The 17,219-nt window shown below is 42.1% G+C and overlaps 2 protein-coding genes across 2 annotated transcripts; both read right to left on the minus strand.

Annotated features, from left to right (window-relative positions):
* Positions 1-939: 939 nt before the first annotated feature.
* On the minus strand, positions 940-12,979 carry LOC139104837 (uncharacterized). The gene is made up of 4 exons (XM_070660547.1): positions 12,944-12,979; positions 12,037-12,111; positions 5,737-7,198; positions 940-5,282 (listed from the first exon to the last, which is right to left on the minus strand). The coding sequence occupies exons 1-4, from the start codon at positions 12,977-12,979 to the stop codon at positions 3,826-3,828; spliced, it is 3,030 nt and encodes a 1,009-aa protein (XP_070516648.1). The 3' UTR covers positions 940-3,825.
* Positions 12,980-13,452: 473 nt separating this feature from the next.
* LOC139104953 (ester hydrolase C11orf54 homolog) lies at positions 13,453-17,203 on the minus strand. Its single transcript, XM_070660756.1, has 7 exons — positions 16,814-17,203; positions 16,075-16,213; positions 15,827-15,925; positions 15,580-15,743; positions 15,099-15,363; positions 14,681-14,889; positions 13,453-14,510 (listed from the first exon to the last, which is right to left on the minus strand). Exons 2-7 carry the CDS (start codon positions 16,181-16,183, stop codon positions 14,352-14,354), a joined length of 1,005 nt encoding a protein of 334 aa, XP_070516857.1. The 5' UTR covers positions 16,184-16,213; positions 16,814-17,203; the 3' UTR covers positions 13,453-14,351.
* Between the last annotated feature and the right edge of the window lie 16 nt (positions 17,204-17,219).

Genomic DNA, 17,219 nt, shown 5'->3' on the forward strand with positions numbered 1-17,219 from the left:
CCGCAACGTACGCGGCTCGTTACGTCAAGAAGCGGCCGGACGGCGTAAGACCCAAACGGCGGATTAATCCTTTCGCTCGCGGCGGATCCAATTATGGACATACTTCATCTTCCCGCGTAACGTTAACAGAAATATATATATATAAAAAGGACGAGATGCGCGCGGAGTTAGCGGAGCTCGCCGGGGAGAGGAATAGCCGTGCCTTTCTCGCACTCAATAGGATTATGACTTTAGAAAATGCTCCACATGTCGCAATTGCGAGAAATTCGAAGCCGAAGCTGTAAGGGAAGGCCATTTTGATGTGATTTATCTTGCTATTACCGCACGTGACGCGCTAAAGAGATTCACTTCGCTCGGGATTGAATAGCGCGATGGAACTTCTAGCTTTTGAAAGTGTTCGGTTTGAAATTAATCACTTTTACAATCGGTATTAATTTTTTTTTTTTTTTTTTAATTTACTGTTATATGTTTAAATAAAAATAGTAAATTGATAAATTAATAAAAAATTTTTCTATATTAAAATTAAATTAAAAATCTTAGCGTAGAATGTATTTGAAAATTGACCGAATTATTAGTTAAGAAAAAAAAAAATTTAAGATTATACGTAAAAGAAATAATGTTACTTGAAGACTGGACGTTAATTAGGCTTTCTGCTGGTTTAGAATCACATTCATTTTTCACGGCAACGTCTACGTTACATTGTATGTAGCATTAGCACGGGAGGACCACCGTTGCGTTAATGAACGATGACGGAAATATTGCGACGGGGCCACCCAGACGGATCGTCATTCTTTACACGCGATATGCTCTCGCAGGAGTTTATTTCTTTTTAATGACACACACGCCGCGCATCGCTTGTCTCAGCGAAACAACAGTTCCGCTCGCGAATTATCCCACAATTTTGTTCAACGAGCTGACGTTGCATTATCATCGCGTTCAGCTGGTCCCTCAAGCGCGCGTTTACCGCTAGCAAAATCTGCGTTACAAAGAAAAAGAAAACGAAAAAGAAAAAAAAAATGCACTTCGCATCACGCAAAGTATTTTTATTAAATATAATATCAAAATAAATTATAATCTTATTAAAAATATAATTCGAATAAATAATATTTTATTTAATAATATTCAAATAAATTATGTTTGATTTAATAATTTCTTAACAAACAATATTTTATTGACTCGTGTTAAATCCAGTATTTATTTTACTAAATACATTTGACTATTAATTTTCAAATTTGTGTTAAATTCTTATTATTACTATTACGTGCATCGTGCAACGCGATAATCGTTTTCAACGACGATCCGCGGAGTTAACCGGGGGGGGGTTACCTGTGCCCGGCACTCAAACTCAAGTGAGAACTTTCCTAAGTGATGCGTTTCACGCGCCGCTTGCTTTCTACGCCGAAGCCGCCGCCGCCGAGGAATGCCGCGCGCGGTGATACAATCTGATTTAAATTTGACGCTATTTGCTCTTCTTACCTATGATTGCCTAACGGCGGATAATTCCGTTTCGCAATGCAGCGCCGGCGGTCACGCAATCTCGTTCCCTCATCATCAGCGTCCTCACCGTCGGCCGGATCGCCGGAATCCCACCACCGCGGGCATAACGACGCGCACGAATGATGATTGCCGAACGATTCATGCCGAATGACTTGCGAAGAGTCCGCGGACAACGAGCAGCGTTAAAATAGCGAAGAAGATTAAGGGAGTGCCCCGTTAATCGTCAAATCCCGTAAAAGTTTGATTTCGTTCCCCAGCTAAGTTTTGCACGCGATCGCGATCACGACGATTTGATTAATTACGAACTCGTACGTGCGGTTGGAATAATTAGTAATAAATAGATAAATGAACTATAATAGTCTTTTAGTGACGAGGGAAGCTGTAGTTTAAATATTAAACATTAAAAAGAAAAAAAGAAAAGTAAAGTTATGCTCCGACTAAATTATTAGATTATTAGCAAGTCTCTAATATTCTTTCGGCGATTATTTGTATTTTTTTTTTCTTTTTTCCAATTATTCGCTATTTAGCAAACTAATATTCTAAGTAGTCTGTTATAACAACTCATCCGTGTATCATTAGCAGATTACTCGGTAGTTGAATAATGACGGTACGATATTCACATTTTGTATAGAGACTCTTCCGCGGAAAGTGATATCGAGAAATGAGATGCGTGCGGTTTCCACGTGTTTAATGTGGGAAATTGATTTAAAAATTAATTTCGACGTTACCTAGTCGCGAGCCCGTTTGCGCGAGCGACGTCGAAATACCTGGCTGAGTTTTACACGCAGGTGCGAAACGTTTTGTGCGAATTTGTTCAACGCTCGATGTCCATGATTATTAAATCATCACGCCGCGTTAAATTCTGTTTACATTAGACGCCTTTAACAAGGCGAATCGTAATTTACGTGCGCCGGCGTTACGGAAAATCGCGGCACGGCTCGCTGAACGATACGCTACGATGCCCGCGGAGATACAGCGCGTGTTACCAAATTTTATTGCAAATGGAAAATGTAATTTAGCCAGGCGAACGCGAAACATAATGAAATTGGGCAACGTAGGAGGGAAGAAACAAACTCCATTATTCGCACGAATATTACGCTCATTTTGCTCGCGAAGTATTGTTTTACATTTAGACAATAAGAAAAAATGCACTCGGGCGCATTCTAATTTGCAAGTCTTCTTGAAATCGTATCAATTATGTTAATGAAATTAATTATTATCAAAATTTTATATAATATTAATTTTCTTTTTATACGTGCAGATACTTATATGCAATTTATAAAAATGTTTTAATTAATAATGAACGTTATTTCACTTTTCTTTTTTAAATATAATTATTGATGTCGATAAATCAGTTCTCCGAGGCTCTTAATATTTTATGCGTGCTATCTACTGCGGGCATAATATCTGTTAACGATAATGTGAGATTTACATAAATGCACGGCGTATAAATGCGAGCCAGATTTCGAACCCGATTTTTTAATACGATGAGAATAAAGTAGAAACCTGTGAAGTAAACAATGTGGGAAGAATTAACATATGAAAATAGAAAATATATTGTACAAAACTTACACATGCATCCGTTCAGTTGTCGTGATTATCGTATTACATTGCAGTATTAACGATAAATCATGTTTTCTATCTATGGTTAACGACATTAGAATATAAAAGTTTTTTTTATATATTTTATAATAATTGCGAACTATGTCCCTTTTTATTTTATAATAAAATAATTTTATATTTATGCGATAAAATATAAAATATAAAACGTGTTTAATAAAAAAAAAAGAAAACAATATAACTAATATAAAAATTATAAAACGGGTTAAAGCCACAAAATCGAAATAAATTAGAAAACGCAGCGGGTAAAAAAAAACAAATAATAATAACTTTTACAAATAAATACGTAAAAAGTATCGAACGACTAAAATTTGTCGCGAATCAATCACAAATTAATCTTCATCGGTACGAACGAACCGTATCGTACAAGTCGATTCTTTTCTATCCACTCATTAATACTTCTTTCAACAGAGCTATCATGTAAATCGTTTTGAAATAGCGCAAGAGTGCAAGAAGTGGGAAGCTTCTGCAAATCCGTCTTCCGTAAACGTTAAAAGTGTTAAAACGACGTCGTCGGGTTGAATGACAAATGCTGTGAAGTTGCGATTGAGATTAATTTACATGATCCAGGCGCCGCGTTCGAAATACGGAGCCGCAAAAGCCGCCCGGGGTCTGAAAAGTGCCGAAGAAACGTTTTAAAGAGCGGGAAGTCCCCTAGAGATTCTTTATGGCGCACTTTCGACGCTGGTCTAACGTAATTATTGGCCGTTAATTTTCTACTTTGCTGGCGGTGTCCTCGTCGTATTGAATAGACGGAACCATGGGAGGCTTGAAGCCGTATTCCATTTTCGACTGCCGGAAACTCCCGTGATACTGCGCCTCCGGCTGCCTGGACTTTCGCATAGCGGCCAGCGATTGAACGGCGCTCGCGGTGAACTGCGGCGTTTTTATCTGCGGGAACACCTTGCGCGGCGGTGCGGGACCAACGTACTCGTCCTTCGTCGTCTTGTCTTTCTCCAGCAGGTTGTACAGGATCTGTCGGCTAAAGGACGGCACGGTGAACGACGGCGCGGTCGTGTGCGGCCGTAGGATCATGTGGCTGTTGAACTTCTTCGGTAAGATCACTAGCTTGACGTTGGAAAAGTGTGCCGTGGGTGCGAAGTGCTTACCGACGTCGAGATTATAATCGTACGTCAGCGGCCTGCCGTAGGGGATGCTGTAGAACGACGTGTTTGCCTGGCTTGGCTGAGCGAATGTTAGGCCGCCTGCGATGCTGTGAAGATTCGTGGTCGCTCCGAAGATTGTTTCTTGCGGCTTCTGGTAGTACTTCGTGTACCTCGTGTCGAGTGAGCTGCCGCTGTCGACCGGCCGGTCCGGCCTGTACGGCCTGGGGGGACGAGGGGGCGTAGAAACCAACGGCTTCTCCGTTGGTTTCTCGATCGGCGCCGTTACATGACCCGGTGGCTCGATCGAGTAGGCCGCCGGTAGTCTCATGTGCACCGGGTACGAAGGTGACGACTGCACCACGAACCGCTGGACCATGTACGGCACTTTCTTCTCGACTACCCGTTCGACGTGCAAGGGATAAATGTGCGGCAGACGGACTGGGTTCTCCACCGGTAATTGCACGGGGTACGGCAGTTGCATTTGCACCTTCTTCTCGACTACCTCCAGCGGTATCTTTTTCTCCGTGTGCGGCACGTGGACGGTCTTCTCGATGATCTTCTCGATCGGGTAGGGCCGCGGAATCGGCACGACGAAGCCGCCGTCCGTCGATCCCTCGGGGATTATCTTGAGAAGAAGCTGAGGGACTTCCGGCCGCCTAATCTCCGGCGGCCGCACCGCCGTCTGCTGATGATCGTAAGGCGGGCCGGATTGGGAGTATTGATAGACGTACGATTTTACAGGCTCGCTCGCGGCTTCCTGACGCACGGGGGTTCCAACGGGTCTCGGCCGGATGCCGTTATCGTTGCCGTTAAAACTGTGCCGCGTGCCGGTCTGCTCGTACAGCGTGTCCTCGTACTGGCTCGGAGCCGACAGGAACTGCACGCCTTCGTATTTGTACGGCTGCAGCTCTAAAGGATGCTGTTCCTGCGCGCTCGGCGAGTATTCGGCGCTCGCCGGTTTACCAACGTCGTTCTCGACGACCCTGTACTCGTGCCGAGTGGGAAGCTTCCGCGGGAACGCGGATGCCCCGACGACGCTCTTCTCGGCCTGATCGTTACCTGGAACGGAAGCAGCTATTAACTCATTGTCTGCCGCGTTCTAGCACGTACGAGTGAAAACGGCAATTTGTAGTGGCGCTGATGCGTGCTTTGATAATGCGAGTACTATTACGCGCATATGGCGAACGTTAGTCCACCGTGCCGTGTAAGTTTGCGTCATGCAGACGCGTTTTCCGCGTTTAGAGCGACTTCGTGAAAGTTAGTACCTCGAAATTTTTTTTTAATTTTGACGTTTATGTAAGATTTTAGCAAAACAGTTCCGTATGAAAGCGAAGTATATAAAGTGGAAACAAAGTAGGAACGTTTTTCTTTCGTTTTTATGTCTTCGTCTAATTAAAAATATATTTTATGTATTATATTTTAATATAACGATTGTCACTATTAACAGCATGAGGTCGGAGAAGCATAATTTTAATTTAATAAAATTAATAACGACGAAGGAATTTTACAATACCTTGGTAGACTTCGTAGGTCGGCCGCAATTCGGACTGCTCGATCTGATCGTAGCTCTGCTGCTTTGGCTTCTGCGAGGTCCCGATGCTGTTCGTCTCGATAACGCCGAGGTTCGCATTCTGTTGGATATATTCTGGTGGATAATGGATCTCGTGTACCGGTGCGGTGTGGTAGATCTCAATGGATTTCTGGATCTCGACGGAGTCGTCGGCGACCTTTTGTATGTCGACGCCGACGTGCTTCTCGACGTCGTCGCGGTCGAAGCTGTCATCCTGGTAATCGAACCGCGATTCGTTTCTGCCGTTTTTCACGAAGTCCTTCGTCGCCAGGCGTTGAAGGTCCTGGGGGTAGTCCTCCTCGACGTTCATCGCTGCCGAGTGCTCGTTGTCGTCCGCCTGGTTGGCGTTCTCCAATGTAATTCCCACCTGAAGAGGATTCAGCATAGCTGATGAAACTGTGCCGAAAGTCGATGCCATCTTGGTGCCCTCGGCGATGTTCTCCGTAATCTTCGTGTTCTCGTCCGACCTGTAAATCTCGGCCGCGTCGTCCATGTAATCAACGATCATGTCCTGCGTTTCTCTATCCGGCAAGTCGGCCACCACGATTGGCCCTGAAAATCTCGCCCGGAACGAGGGAACGATCTCGACAGACGTCGTTTTCACAATCCTCTCCGATTTTTTTACGGGCCTGGCAAATCTCTCCGTGGTTCCCTCCGCGGTGTCATTATGCGCCCGCGATATTCTCGCCTGCGGCGTCGGAAGGATCTCGGGTACGACATCGTTCTCGAGAACCGAGACGATGTCGTCGAGCGAGCTCGCCGTAGCGATTTCGCTGGAGACGTCATCGGGACTTTCGGCGGACGCTTCAGAGTTGATTTCATCGTCGACGGATGGCGACGAGTTGTTCACCAGACCGTTCTCTTCTTTCAGCGCGAAGACGAAGGGTTCTCGAGTCGCCGTGGCGTAGGGTCTTTTAGAATCGTCCTCGTTTTCGGGCGACTGTGTTACGCTCGCGAACGGCTTTTGGAAGCTCGTGTATTCGGCGTCCTTGCGACCCTCGCTGGTGTGAATGATGGTGCGGACGATGGTCATGCCGTCGCGTGGTCGGCCGCGGACCTTTTCCCCGAAGCTGCCGGCGTTCTCGACGAGGAACTCGTCCTCGACGTGGTCCGGCTCGCTCGGCGGTTCTTTAAATGGATACTTGTCGGCTGACTCTAAACGGACACTTGCTTCGGCGAGCGGCGTCGCATAAATCGACCCCGGTGAGGTGGCATCGCTCGTGGAAACGCCGCTCGGTTCTTTCTCCTCGCCAGCGTGAGCCGTTGATCTACTTAATGCGACGTCCGCGAAATCGCTGGAGTGATCCTCGTCGCCTGGCCGCTCCGAACTCTCCGCTCCGTCCGTCACGTACGGCTGGAGTTGATGAGCTATCTGCCGCGCCGGCAGATCCGTGTAGTCGGCAGCCTGCAAGGTTAATTGAAATAATTGTCTGCGAACATTTGCTCCTGAAGTAATTCTACGATGAAAGTTATGGACATCTAAATCTTGTAGAAAATTATAAATGCGAGTTAATCATCGGTAATTAAGATTTTTTTTATTTTTTTATTACGTTAATGGGGATAAAAGATTACTTATCGAAAAGAGGAACTCGTCTTTCGTTTCGACGCAACAGCGATTACCGTTTTCTGTTCATTGTCGGATGAATAATAAAAGCGGGCAAAACTTTGTTTTATCGACTACATAACTTATTGTACAATATTGAGGAGTTCTTCCCTTCGTTCTCTCAAGTGGCCTTAATTACGCTCGTATAATAACTTTCTTCGTCCAATTCCATCAAAGTCGAATTAATTAATTATTTTTTCCTTCTGTCTTTTTTCTCTTTTTTTCTTTTTCTTTTTCTTCTTTTATCTTTCCCGCGGCGTTCTGATCTGACATCGATACTGCCGACCGGAGGTGGAAACGAGATGTTCGAACGCGTCCAAGTGCCGCGGATCTCCAAACGAAGCAAATCGCGGTGACCCAGAAGCTTTTGCAAGAGGAAGACGTAAAAAGCGCCAAGTGCAGCTAGGCGCGGTAAAAATCGGCGATAATCGCGATCCCGAGTTAATCCAATCATTTCAAAGTGAGGATATTGGCGCACGTCCTTTTTTTTTCATTCGCGGCGGAAGAAAAACCGGCGACTGATATATCGTACGTATTACGTGTACGCTATAAAGATAGGTAGTCAAAGGAGCGCTCTCTAAAAGTTTTGTAGTCCAACAAATCCCCTGGTCATTTATCACGCGGCGCGCGATCAACTTTCTCGGAGCCGCTAATTATCGCCCTGCGAAGAAGTAGCCGGCATAAAAATCGACAAATTTGTTGTTGGGAGGCTGAAGCGAATCGACGCCAGCTAAGCCGCCGCGCCGAGTAGGTATTCGCTTGCCGGAGATCGCGAGAAAGAGAGAGAGATGAGGCCCGCTATATGGAACGGACACACCCACTGAAAAGGAATCCGCGATACCCGCGTTAAGAAAAATATAGTTACTTCTGCATCCAATCGTAATTTTATCACCCAGAAGAAATTATTCTACTTACGAGCGGCGAGTTCCTCCTGCCGGTTTTTTCTTTACTTTTTTTTTTTTTTTTTTGCGAACGAAAAAACTTATGGGGAGTATATATCCTATGTATACGTCTTTAATTAATGCGTGCGGCGTAAAACGGACCATCAATTAGATTATATAAATTTATCCTAACGCTACCTAACTAAGGAATATGATTGATGGTGCCCGTTTTACACCGTGCGCATCTGGAGCGCTTCCTTTTTCTGCGAATCTCACGGGACGTTCCTCTAAATTGTAATGTATTTTCTTGAAATCATATGCATGTAAAAGGAAAATCCTCTAGAATCAAGATAGAGAAGGATAGAGAGAGCGAGAGAGCTATTGGGAAACTGGAACATTTTGAACGGTGATGCTTCCGACGATAAGTATGATAAACTTAATCATATTTATAATCGACTCGGTTACATTTATCGTCAGGATTGTTACAAAAATTATGATCGGGATACATAAGTACCCTGTATTTTTCTTTCGCGGCTGAAAATAACGCATCTCGCGCGGTCGCCGGAGAGAAAGGTGCAGTTACGGTACCGAGGCCGATCGCGTCCTTTCTCCCGCGGCGTGCGAGCGAGAGGCGCGGAGAAACGGCGGAGACGCGTCGCATTCCTGAGCGCAAAAGAAAAACCAGTGAGAGTCGGAGTAAATCCCGATGGTCCAGCGCGAACCAAGCGGAGCCGGTACGTCCTCAATCCGCGCCGGTGGACCCTTTACTTTCTCCTCGTTTGCCCGAAACCGCGTGCCTGGCTTTTCTCCGATCGAACGCGTCCTGGGCAGTGAAGCTGGCCGGACCGATCGGCAATCGAAGATTCTTTCCCGAAGAAAGAAGGAGTCGAAGTACACGTTAATTTGACGTCACGCCGACCGAATAATGATCAAAAAGTCGATGTTAATTTTTCATAATTTGGCCAATGCGACGTTCGGCTAGTTTATTTTAATTTTTTTTGCTCGCTTAAAGCTCATTACACCATTATAGATCCGGCCTTATGCTCTTTTACGGCTTGTTTTGCCGATAACCCAGTTCGAACAGTGTTCCCGGCGAGCTAGAAGCGCGTTGAGGAACTTTTTTGCGCGTGTCACGGATCCGTGATACCGTTCAGATGCGTATTACGAATAAATCGAGGCGTAATTGACTACCGTTCGGCTCGACACGGATACCGCGAGAAATGGCGCATTAAAATAACAACAAATAGCAACGTAGACTTTTGTGGGGCATAGCCGGCAAGAAGCGGTCGTAACTTCGACGCACCAGTGGGCCGGCGCCATCAGAAGCGTTCTTATCTATCGCAGTTTCGCACATGATTTATCTGTAATAACTGCAAACAACTTTCCCCGCGTATTATTCTTCGGTCGTGCAGATATAAATATTCGACAAATCACCTGCGTATTTTATTCAGCGTCTTGGAATAATATTTAGAAAATCTGAACGTTCCGTCCATTAATATCTTTCCGTTTTTTTTTTCTTTACGTAAAAGCCGATGTATTAATCTAACGTAAGGAGTATTAATCCAAAGGTTATCATGTGCGAAATTCCGTGCGAAAGAACGCGTAACTTAACGTATATAAGGAATCCCGACACACGCGACGCGGGAAATCGAATGCGATTAATCGAATTTTTGATTCAACTCCCCGCGTCGCGTGAAAATTGTATAACACGTGGCTAAACTTTCTGGACTACCTGCACCGGTTCGGAAATCATCTTTCTTTATTTTTATTTGTTTTTTCTTCTTTTCATCTTCACAGCCGTCATCGGCGAGCGAATTCACGTCCGCGGGTGACCACTTTCACTTGTGACTTTAACGTGTGGAAAACGCGCGCTTCCTTCGCCTCGCGTTGTCGCGTTTTACCTTAATAGCGTTCCGCAGGTGCGCCGCTTAATTCAGTCACGGCATTTGTATAACAGCAATCGCGTCCATTTCACCCGGAATACACCTTTGAGTAAACAACCGCGATTAACCCGCCCGCTGACGCGGCTCGTGAAATTTTCACCGTTTATCTTTAAACGGTGCGGGTGCTTGTATTTTTTTTTTCTTTTTTTTTTATCGCGCGAGAGGCACAATGAGACGTTACAACTTTACGGCCGCAGGAAAACGTTCGCTTTCAATCAATTTTCAATCCGACAGCCCGAGCTGTGTTGACTTAGGAGGATTAACGTTTCTCTGAGAAGCGCACGAGATAATAAATTTATGACTCAATTCTTTTTATTCGCTGTCTTTGATTCTTTTTTTTTTTTTCAGAGAAAATTACATAGAAAAGGAAGAAGGGTATTCAATTTGATGTATAGTTTGACGTAATTTTTTTGTTAATTGAAAGTGATTTTTCTTTATGCAAGGTAAGATCCATTTTGAAAATTATTTTACACGCGTAATGTAAATTTGTATTATATAACAAATACGGAGAATTAATTTTCTTATTTTTTAACTTCTTCTTCAGACTAATGTTACGTTTGTAAAACCGCCAATTGGACTAGTAATTGGATAAGCAATTTTGCGTTCCGCTAGAAACTTCTTGGCAAGGCGAAGTACATTCTGACACGAAAATTCGCGGAATATGCAAATAGAGATGTACGCGAAAGTATTCGACTTTCTTAACTGCCATTTTCTCTGCAATAATTAAAACTCGAAATACCGATCGCCAGCGTAAACTCGACCAGCTCCACGAAATTAATCAAAGAACTTTCGAACATACATCAATTATCATCGTCGGTGTTTCGAGATTGGGTTACTTTCAGAATAACAATTAAAGATTAACGTATAAATCAAAATAACATAAATTAAAAAAAAAAAAAAAAAAGAAAAATTTATGTATCACTCCAATCACTGGCAATCTTAATTGCCATCTCCGTCAAATATTTAATCCCGTGTTAATTATAATTTTCCTCATTGTTCGCGAATTATCAATGAACTTTATCGCCGCGCGCGACAGCGCGAGCGATGGCTGGGAAAATTAATTGTCCGCGGTTTTTCAATGGATAACAGCGCTGCGTAAAAGACATTTTAGAAAAGGTGGGAACCCCAGGCAATGAACTATTTTGTGCGGCACGGACGTGCCGCAAGTGAAAATATTCTCTCTCTCTCTCTCTCTATCGCAATAATCCTCGAGAACGTGACATTCACTCGGCCTGTGCCGGCTCCTAGCTGTAATTCATCTCGGCCCGTCGCGCCTATACATAAAGTAGCACTTGAATGACGCGCCGCAAGTAGATCGAGGTTAAAGATTTCTATGCCACAAGGTTAAGGATGTTCGCAGGTGCCTCGTGCCGCCTAAACTCCTAGGGCCCGTTCGCGAACCCTGCGGCTTCGTCCCGATCGACGAGAGAATATGTTTTTTTTTTTCGGCGGTAGACGCGCGTCTCCATCATTTCCAAACTTTCTCCGTCGCGTATCTTCGCCGGCAATCTAAATCTGATTACGGGTGTTTTACGACCGTGCAAGTTTTCGATCACTCTCGAAATTTCTCACTTAATCGCGTATGAAAACGATCACGATTTTAATTTAAGATAAAACGGGGATCTCACTTCCTTCGCGTTCTTTTCGTACTGTCCCGGGTCTCGTAATTTGAAGATCGTTCGCGTCTTCGCGCGAAACTGATTAAAGTAGTTGAAGATGAAAAGGTATGAATGCGACTATAATTTTCTCGAAATAAATTTACATCCTAATTTATATAATTTTCTACATCGTAATATAATCGGTTTGTCAAACTCACCTTCTCATCATTCAGGTTTCCAGTGCTGTGATCCGAAGATGCAGTTACGAATGCCGCCCATGTTACAAGAGCAACCTGCAAGAATAATCACAATTAGTTTCGTCGAAAGAATAACATTATTATCTACATTTTAATAAAAAAAAAAAATTAAAATAAAATAAAATAAAAGTGCTACAATAATGTATTTTATAGTGAAACACAATGTAATTCTTGCAAAACAAGTTCTACCTCACAATCTTTCACCCGTTTATATATTATATATTTAAAAAGACTAAATTATATCAAGTTAAAACATTAAATACATAAAAGTGTTTCATTAAAATGCTTTCACGTTTATATTCTGATTACTTCGTTAATCAGAGCACTCTGAGACTCCTGCCGGGGTAAAGTAAGATAAAAACTGGTTCAACTCACGGCGTAGAGTCTCATATCTTCTGCCTTGACGCATTAATGAACAAGAGTTTCGGGAACAAGCGGCACGAGTTGTTCGCGCAGTTCTGACCGACGACGATTTCCGGATCTCTTCGCGGTTCCCGTGTCTTTTTTTGCGCACCGGACGCATGCACTCTGCAACGAGACGGCGTGTACTACTTCATCCCGGCGCGATACAGTTGACTTAAGCCGAAGCTCCAGTTATCCCCACGCCGGCCGGCCGACAAGCCACCTACGAAATCCCTCCAGCATCTGCGGACTCTACACCACGAGCTCCTCACCTGTGTCGCTCACCTCGCGAGGCGGTCGTGGAGGGCGAACGGCTGAAAGAGAGAAAGGAGATAGACGTAGATAGACGGGGGGGAAAAAAAAAGAAATAAGATAGAAAAGAAGGGGAAGATACCCTAAGTTTCCGCATTAACCGGAAATGAACCCCTGGATTCATCCTCGAACGGGAACCAATTTGCAAACTGACCTGGACTCGTGCAAGTCTCTTAGAAAATGATACCATTTTGCTAAGATATAAAATCCCGCGAGCGTGAGTAATTTTAACTTTTTTTTTTATAGGATCTCTCTCTTTTTTTTTTTTTTTTTTTTTTAATAATGTAATGGTGATTCTTTTTTTATCTGAATGAATTGTCACGCGAGGTAATCCGGGGCTCATTACTTTGTTTGGGTTTCAACTGCCTTGCGTTCATCGGTAGTAGCGGAACACGAGATGGTGAAAGTGACATTGGCCGCTGGAGGAGGGAATTTTAATGACTCTTCAATTTTCCTCTCTTTCATCCTCGAACGTTATGCACGCCGTTATGTTCGCGGCACTCGATTTCACCGGAGCAATTGGGTCGATTTTCGGATGGGAAGGACGCTGAAATGAAAGGACTCGCACCTCCTGGCGTACGTTCAAAAACGATTTATCAGCGTGAAGTGCAAGCAAACGTATACTGCACAAGGAATCGCTTTAAAATATTTAAAAAAGAAAAGTACAAAATTATAAATAATTATATTTTTTAAATTATTGTTTCACAACTTCTTCGCAGCTGCTCTTTACACGAATGCAGCGTAAACTTCAGCGAGACGCAAATTTGCCGCATAATTTATCAAGTCCAGGAAAGAAAATGTTCTCTATCAACGAAGAGTTAATGAAACAATTAAATGTTTTTGATTCATAGACTGTTAATGCTTCGACATTTGAGAAATTAACGTGCGGGGATTACAATGTAATATTATTGGCTATAGCTTTCTTTTCCAGAAAAGAAAAACCACCGATTCCACGCTCAATCCTTATTTTCCTCTCCAGTTTTCCCCTATTCCATAAACAGCAAGTTGCACGACGCGCCACGAAATTGGAACGTGCCGATACAGGGTTTTATGTATACCTGCTCTTTCATTCTCAATCAAAGCTACAACATCATCGGTTTGTTTTCATATAAAACAAACACAACAGCTATCGCAACAAATAATTATATATCAACTGAACGTCGATGCAACAGGAAAAGTATAACGAATCCGGTTGGCTTCCGACTTTTTTTTCCCCGGCTCATCAAGTACCATCGGCGCGATAACTGAAACATCATGTAACTTTCGTAAAATGCATTCCATTCTATTTTTTTTTTTTTTTAATATAAATTGGCGCGACTTATTTGATACTGTTCCGTTTCAAAGTTGAGAGGAATCGATGTGCGAATTTCTTCAGCAAATTTAGAAGATAATTAAAAGAGACAGGAGTTTAATACACTGTCGAAGTTTCGGGAGTCGCGAGAAGTGAGAGTAGTGATAAGACCGATTAGCGTTACTTAATTATAACATAGAAACGGAAATTGGAAATTAATTTACTAATTTACTAACTAGAAATTGGTAATTAAATTAAATTAAATTATATTCTAATGTATTAGTTCGGCTCCAATGCGTTGAAGCTCGGATACCACGTTGAAATATCCCACGCATTCCATCGCGACCGGCGTGCTACATTTGAGAAATCTGCTGCCTGTGAATTGATTCGCCCGTAAAATGTAGTTGCTGTTACTATTGACCGTGCAAAACTAAAAGAAAAAAAAAAAATTTTTTTTAATAATTTGTCTCTAATTAAAGCATGTATACGCAACATTTTAATTTCATAGAAGCAATTGATAAGTGCTGGGATTTAAATATTTGTATGAATTAATAACAACCGATTATAACGTAAAATGTATGCAATATAATATTTAAATACCATGTCTTCATTTTCATCGTCGATCGACGAGAGTCTTAATTCGTCAAAGTTAAACATTGTGTTATGTACTACTACGGGCGCTGCAATGTTATATTTGTAATTCCAATTATAAATGTCCGTTTCGTTTTCTAACAGAGTTTCCGGAAAGATGGGCGGCATAACTCCTACTTCGGCTAATCCACTCGTCATAAGAATCAGTCCGCTCAAGCCTGCGAGGTAAAAATTCAATTACATACATACAACATTTAATAACTACTTGCAGATCGAATATATAAATGTGGAAATGTATATTAATTTTTATTAAACATATTTTATTAATTTTTAAAATTATTACTTATTTAAATATATTTATTAGCTAAATATAAGTAGATAAAATAATTGTCCTTTTAATAATTAATTTAACCAGACTGTCTCGTACCGACGTGAGCATTGACGTATCTCTGGCAAAGTGCATTTTGCATCAGGCTTAGGATTTGCGTTTCGGGGTCGAACGCCCTTCTGGCTCTCAACAGAAGAACCTGACTCCGCGTGCCGTTGCAGACGTAGTAAGTACCGAAGACATTGCAAGGCGGAGGATTAAAATTAAACACACGTTCCGAGCTGGCTTCACCTTGTTCATTTATAAAAGAGTAATTAGTGTCGATAAGCGTTCTCGTTTGCTGCGAATACAAAGTGGTGACAACCTACGGCAAATAACAGCAATGTTATTTACGAGATTATTTTTACGAAGGAATAAAAGCGGAGTAATAAATTGGAAAAGTGCTTAAAATTGAATTAATGACAATGAGATTTATTTCAAAAAGTTAATAACTAAAATGTTCCTTTAAATTAACAAAAAAATAATACGTTAGGTAATTAATTAATTAATTCGTTTCCAAATGCATTGGAATATAGCGCACGTCTTTGTTAGGCACTCCCCGGAACATGCTACCCCCGACGATGAGGATATCTCTACTGCGATCTATATAATCTGGCACCTTCCACGATTTATCTTTATTCTTCGACGGGTCGTATAAATCTCTGTGATTGCCGAATTCCAGGACCTTCGCTTGGTTACCTATCCCTTCAAATGCGGAGATATTGCGCTCTTAATTCATGCAATATTGAAAAAATTTAAATATATTTAAATTTTATTTTTTTTTTTACCTGGTGTAGGCAGTAGGAATGGAAAGGCATATAGATTGGGACATTCTATCACATTGACCTCAAAATCGAAGAAGCTGGTACTCACAAATTCTTGCATAACTATAATATTAAATATATAATAAAAAAAAAATCCCAAAGTATACGAAATAAATAAAATTAATACAATATATCAGTTGTAAAACGTTGTCAATATCTAACTTGTATAATTCAATAATAGCTTGTTGAATTTTATTATCAAGTGTATTTACCAGAGCGGACTTCCTCGAGATCAGGCACATCTAATCTCCACGATATATCTCTGAATCTCGAGCGTTCAATACCGTTTGTCAAAATACGGTGCACATTGCCAGCCTCCATTGTGCTCAGTTCATCAAATTCGGTACCAAACTGTATAACAGATGACAAAAAAAAAATACACTTAATACTTGTATAATAATTAAGAAAAAAAAAGAATTTAAAAATTGCACAAATTAATGATCTTTCACAGATTCCAAGTTTCTTCACTTAAATCTTCTTCTTCACTAACCAGCAATTCTTTTAAAACAAACACGCAAAGCTAAAATTGATTCCATTAGAACGTCGATTTATCAATTAAAAATTCTATTTTATCTCTGCAAATTATATTGCGGTAAAAGCGAAATCTTACACGAGCTCAATCAAGAAAATAGCATCTTACGTGTCAACACATTTTCTTTTTCTCTCTCTCTCTCTCTCCCAAAATGAACTATCGTCGACATAATCATAATCGAGAAAAGAGCGAAAGAGAAAAATGTTCGCTTATGTAACATAATTCAAATTAGAACCGTGTTGGTAAGCGCGCCGAGTACTCCAAGTAAAACACATTTTAATGACAGGGCAATACTGATGACTCGACATGCCATTTACCTCCCATAACATCTCACGTATCTCGGTAACACGTACATAACGCGGTGAAAGGAACATTAACTATGCGTCCGAGGATCGTGCACGAATATACGACGTACTTACCGCGAAATTGTGCCACCGGGAAATTGGTTGAACCCTAATTAGCCTGCCAAACGCGACGCACGAGGATGCTGCTCCTTTTACAGAAGGCGCTAAATTAGCGGCCGTGACGAGGTGTCGCGGTTACACACGCTGCTTCTCTCCGCAGCACAACAGAAAACGGTGGTTGTGTATACAAATATGAGCTTCAAACACACGTGAACAACGACGACGGGAACATGCCGAAGTCGTCAAATTACAATAGACTTTGAATTTCACGAGTTAACGTGTAACGCGACTGTCCCGAATGGAAACTTATCCAGCTAATCAGATTTTGCAGCTACTGGTTAGATCGCGTAGATTAAATATATTTCTTAACTAGTGACGAGCTTGGTACTCTAGCCATAGATTATAAGAAAGTATTAAAAAA

The sequence above is a fragment of the Cardiocondyla obscurior genome, linkage group LG08, assembly GCF_019399895.1.
Source record: "Cardiocondyla obscurior isolate alpha-2009 linkage group LG08, Cobs3.1, whole genome shotgun sequence".
Taxonomy (NCBI): Eukaryota; Metazoa; Arthropoda; class Insecta; order Hymenoptera; family Formicidae; genus Cardiocondyla; species Cardiocondyla obscurior.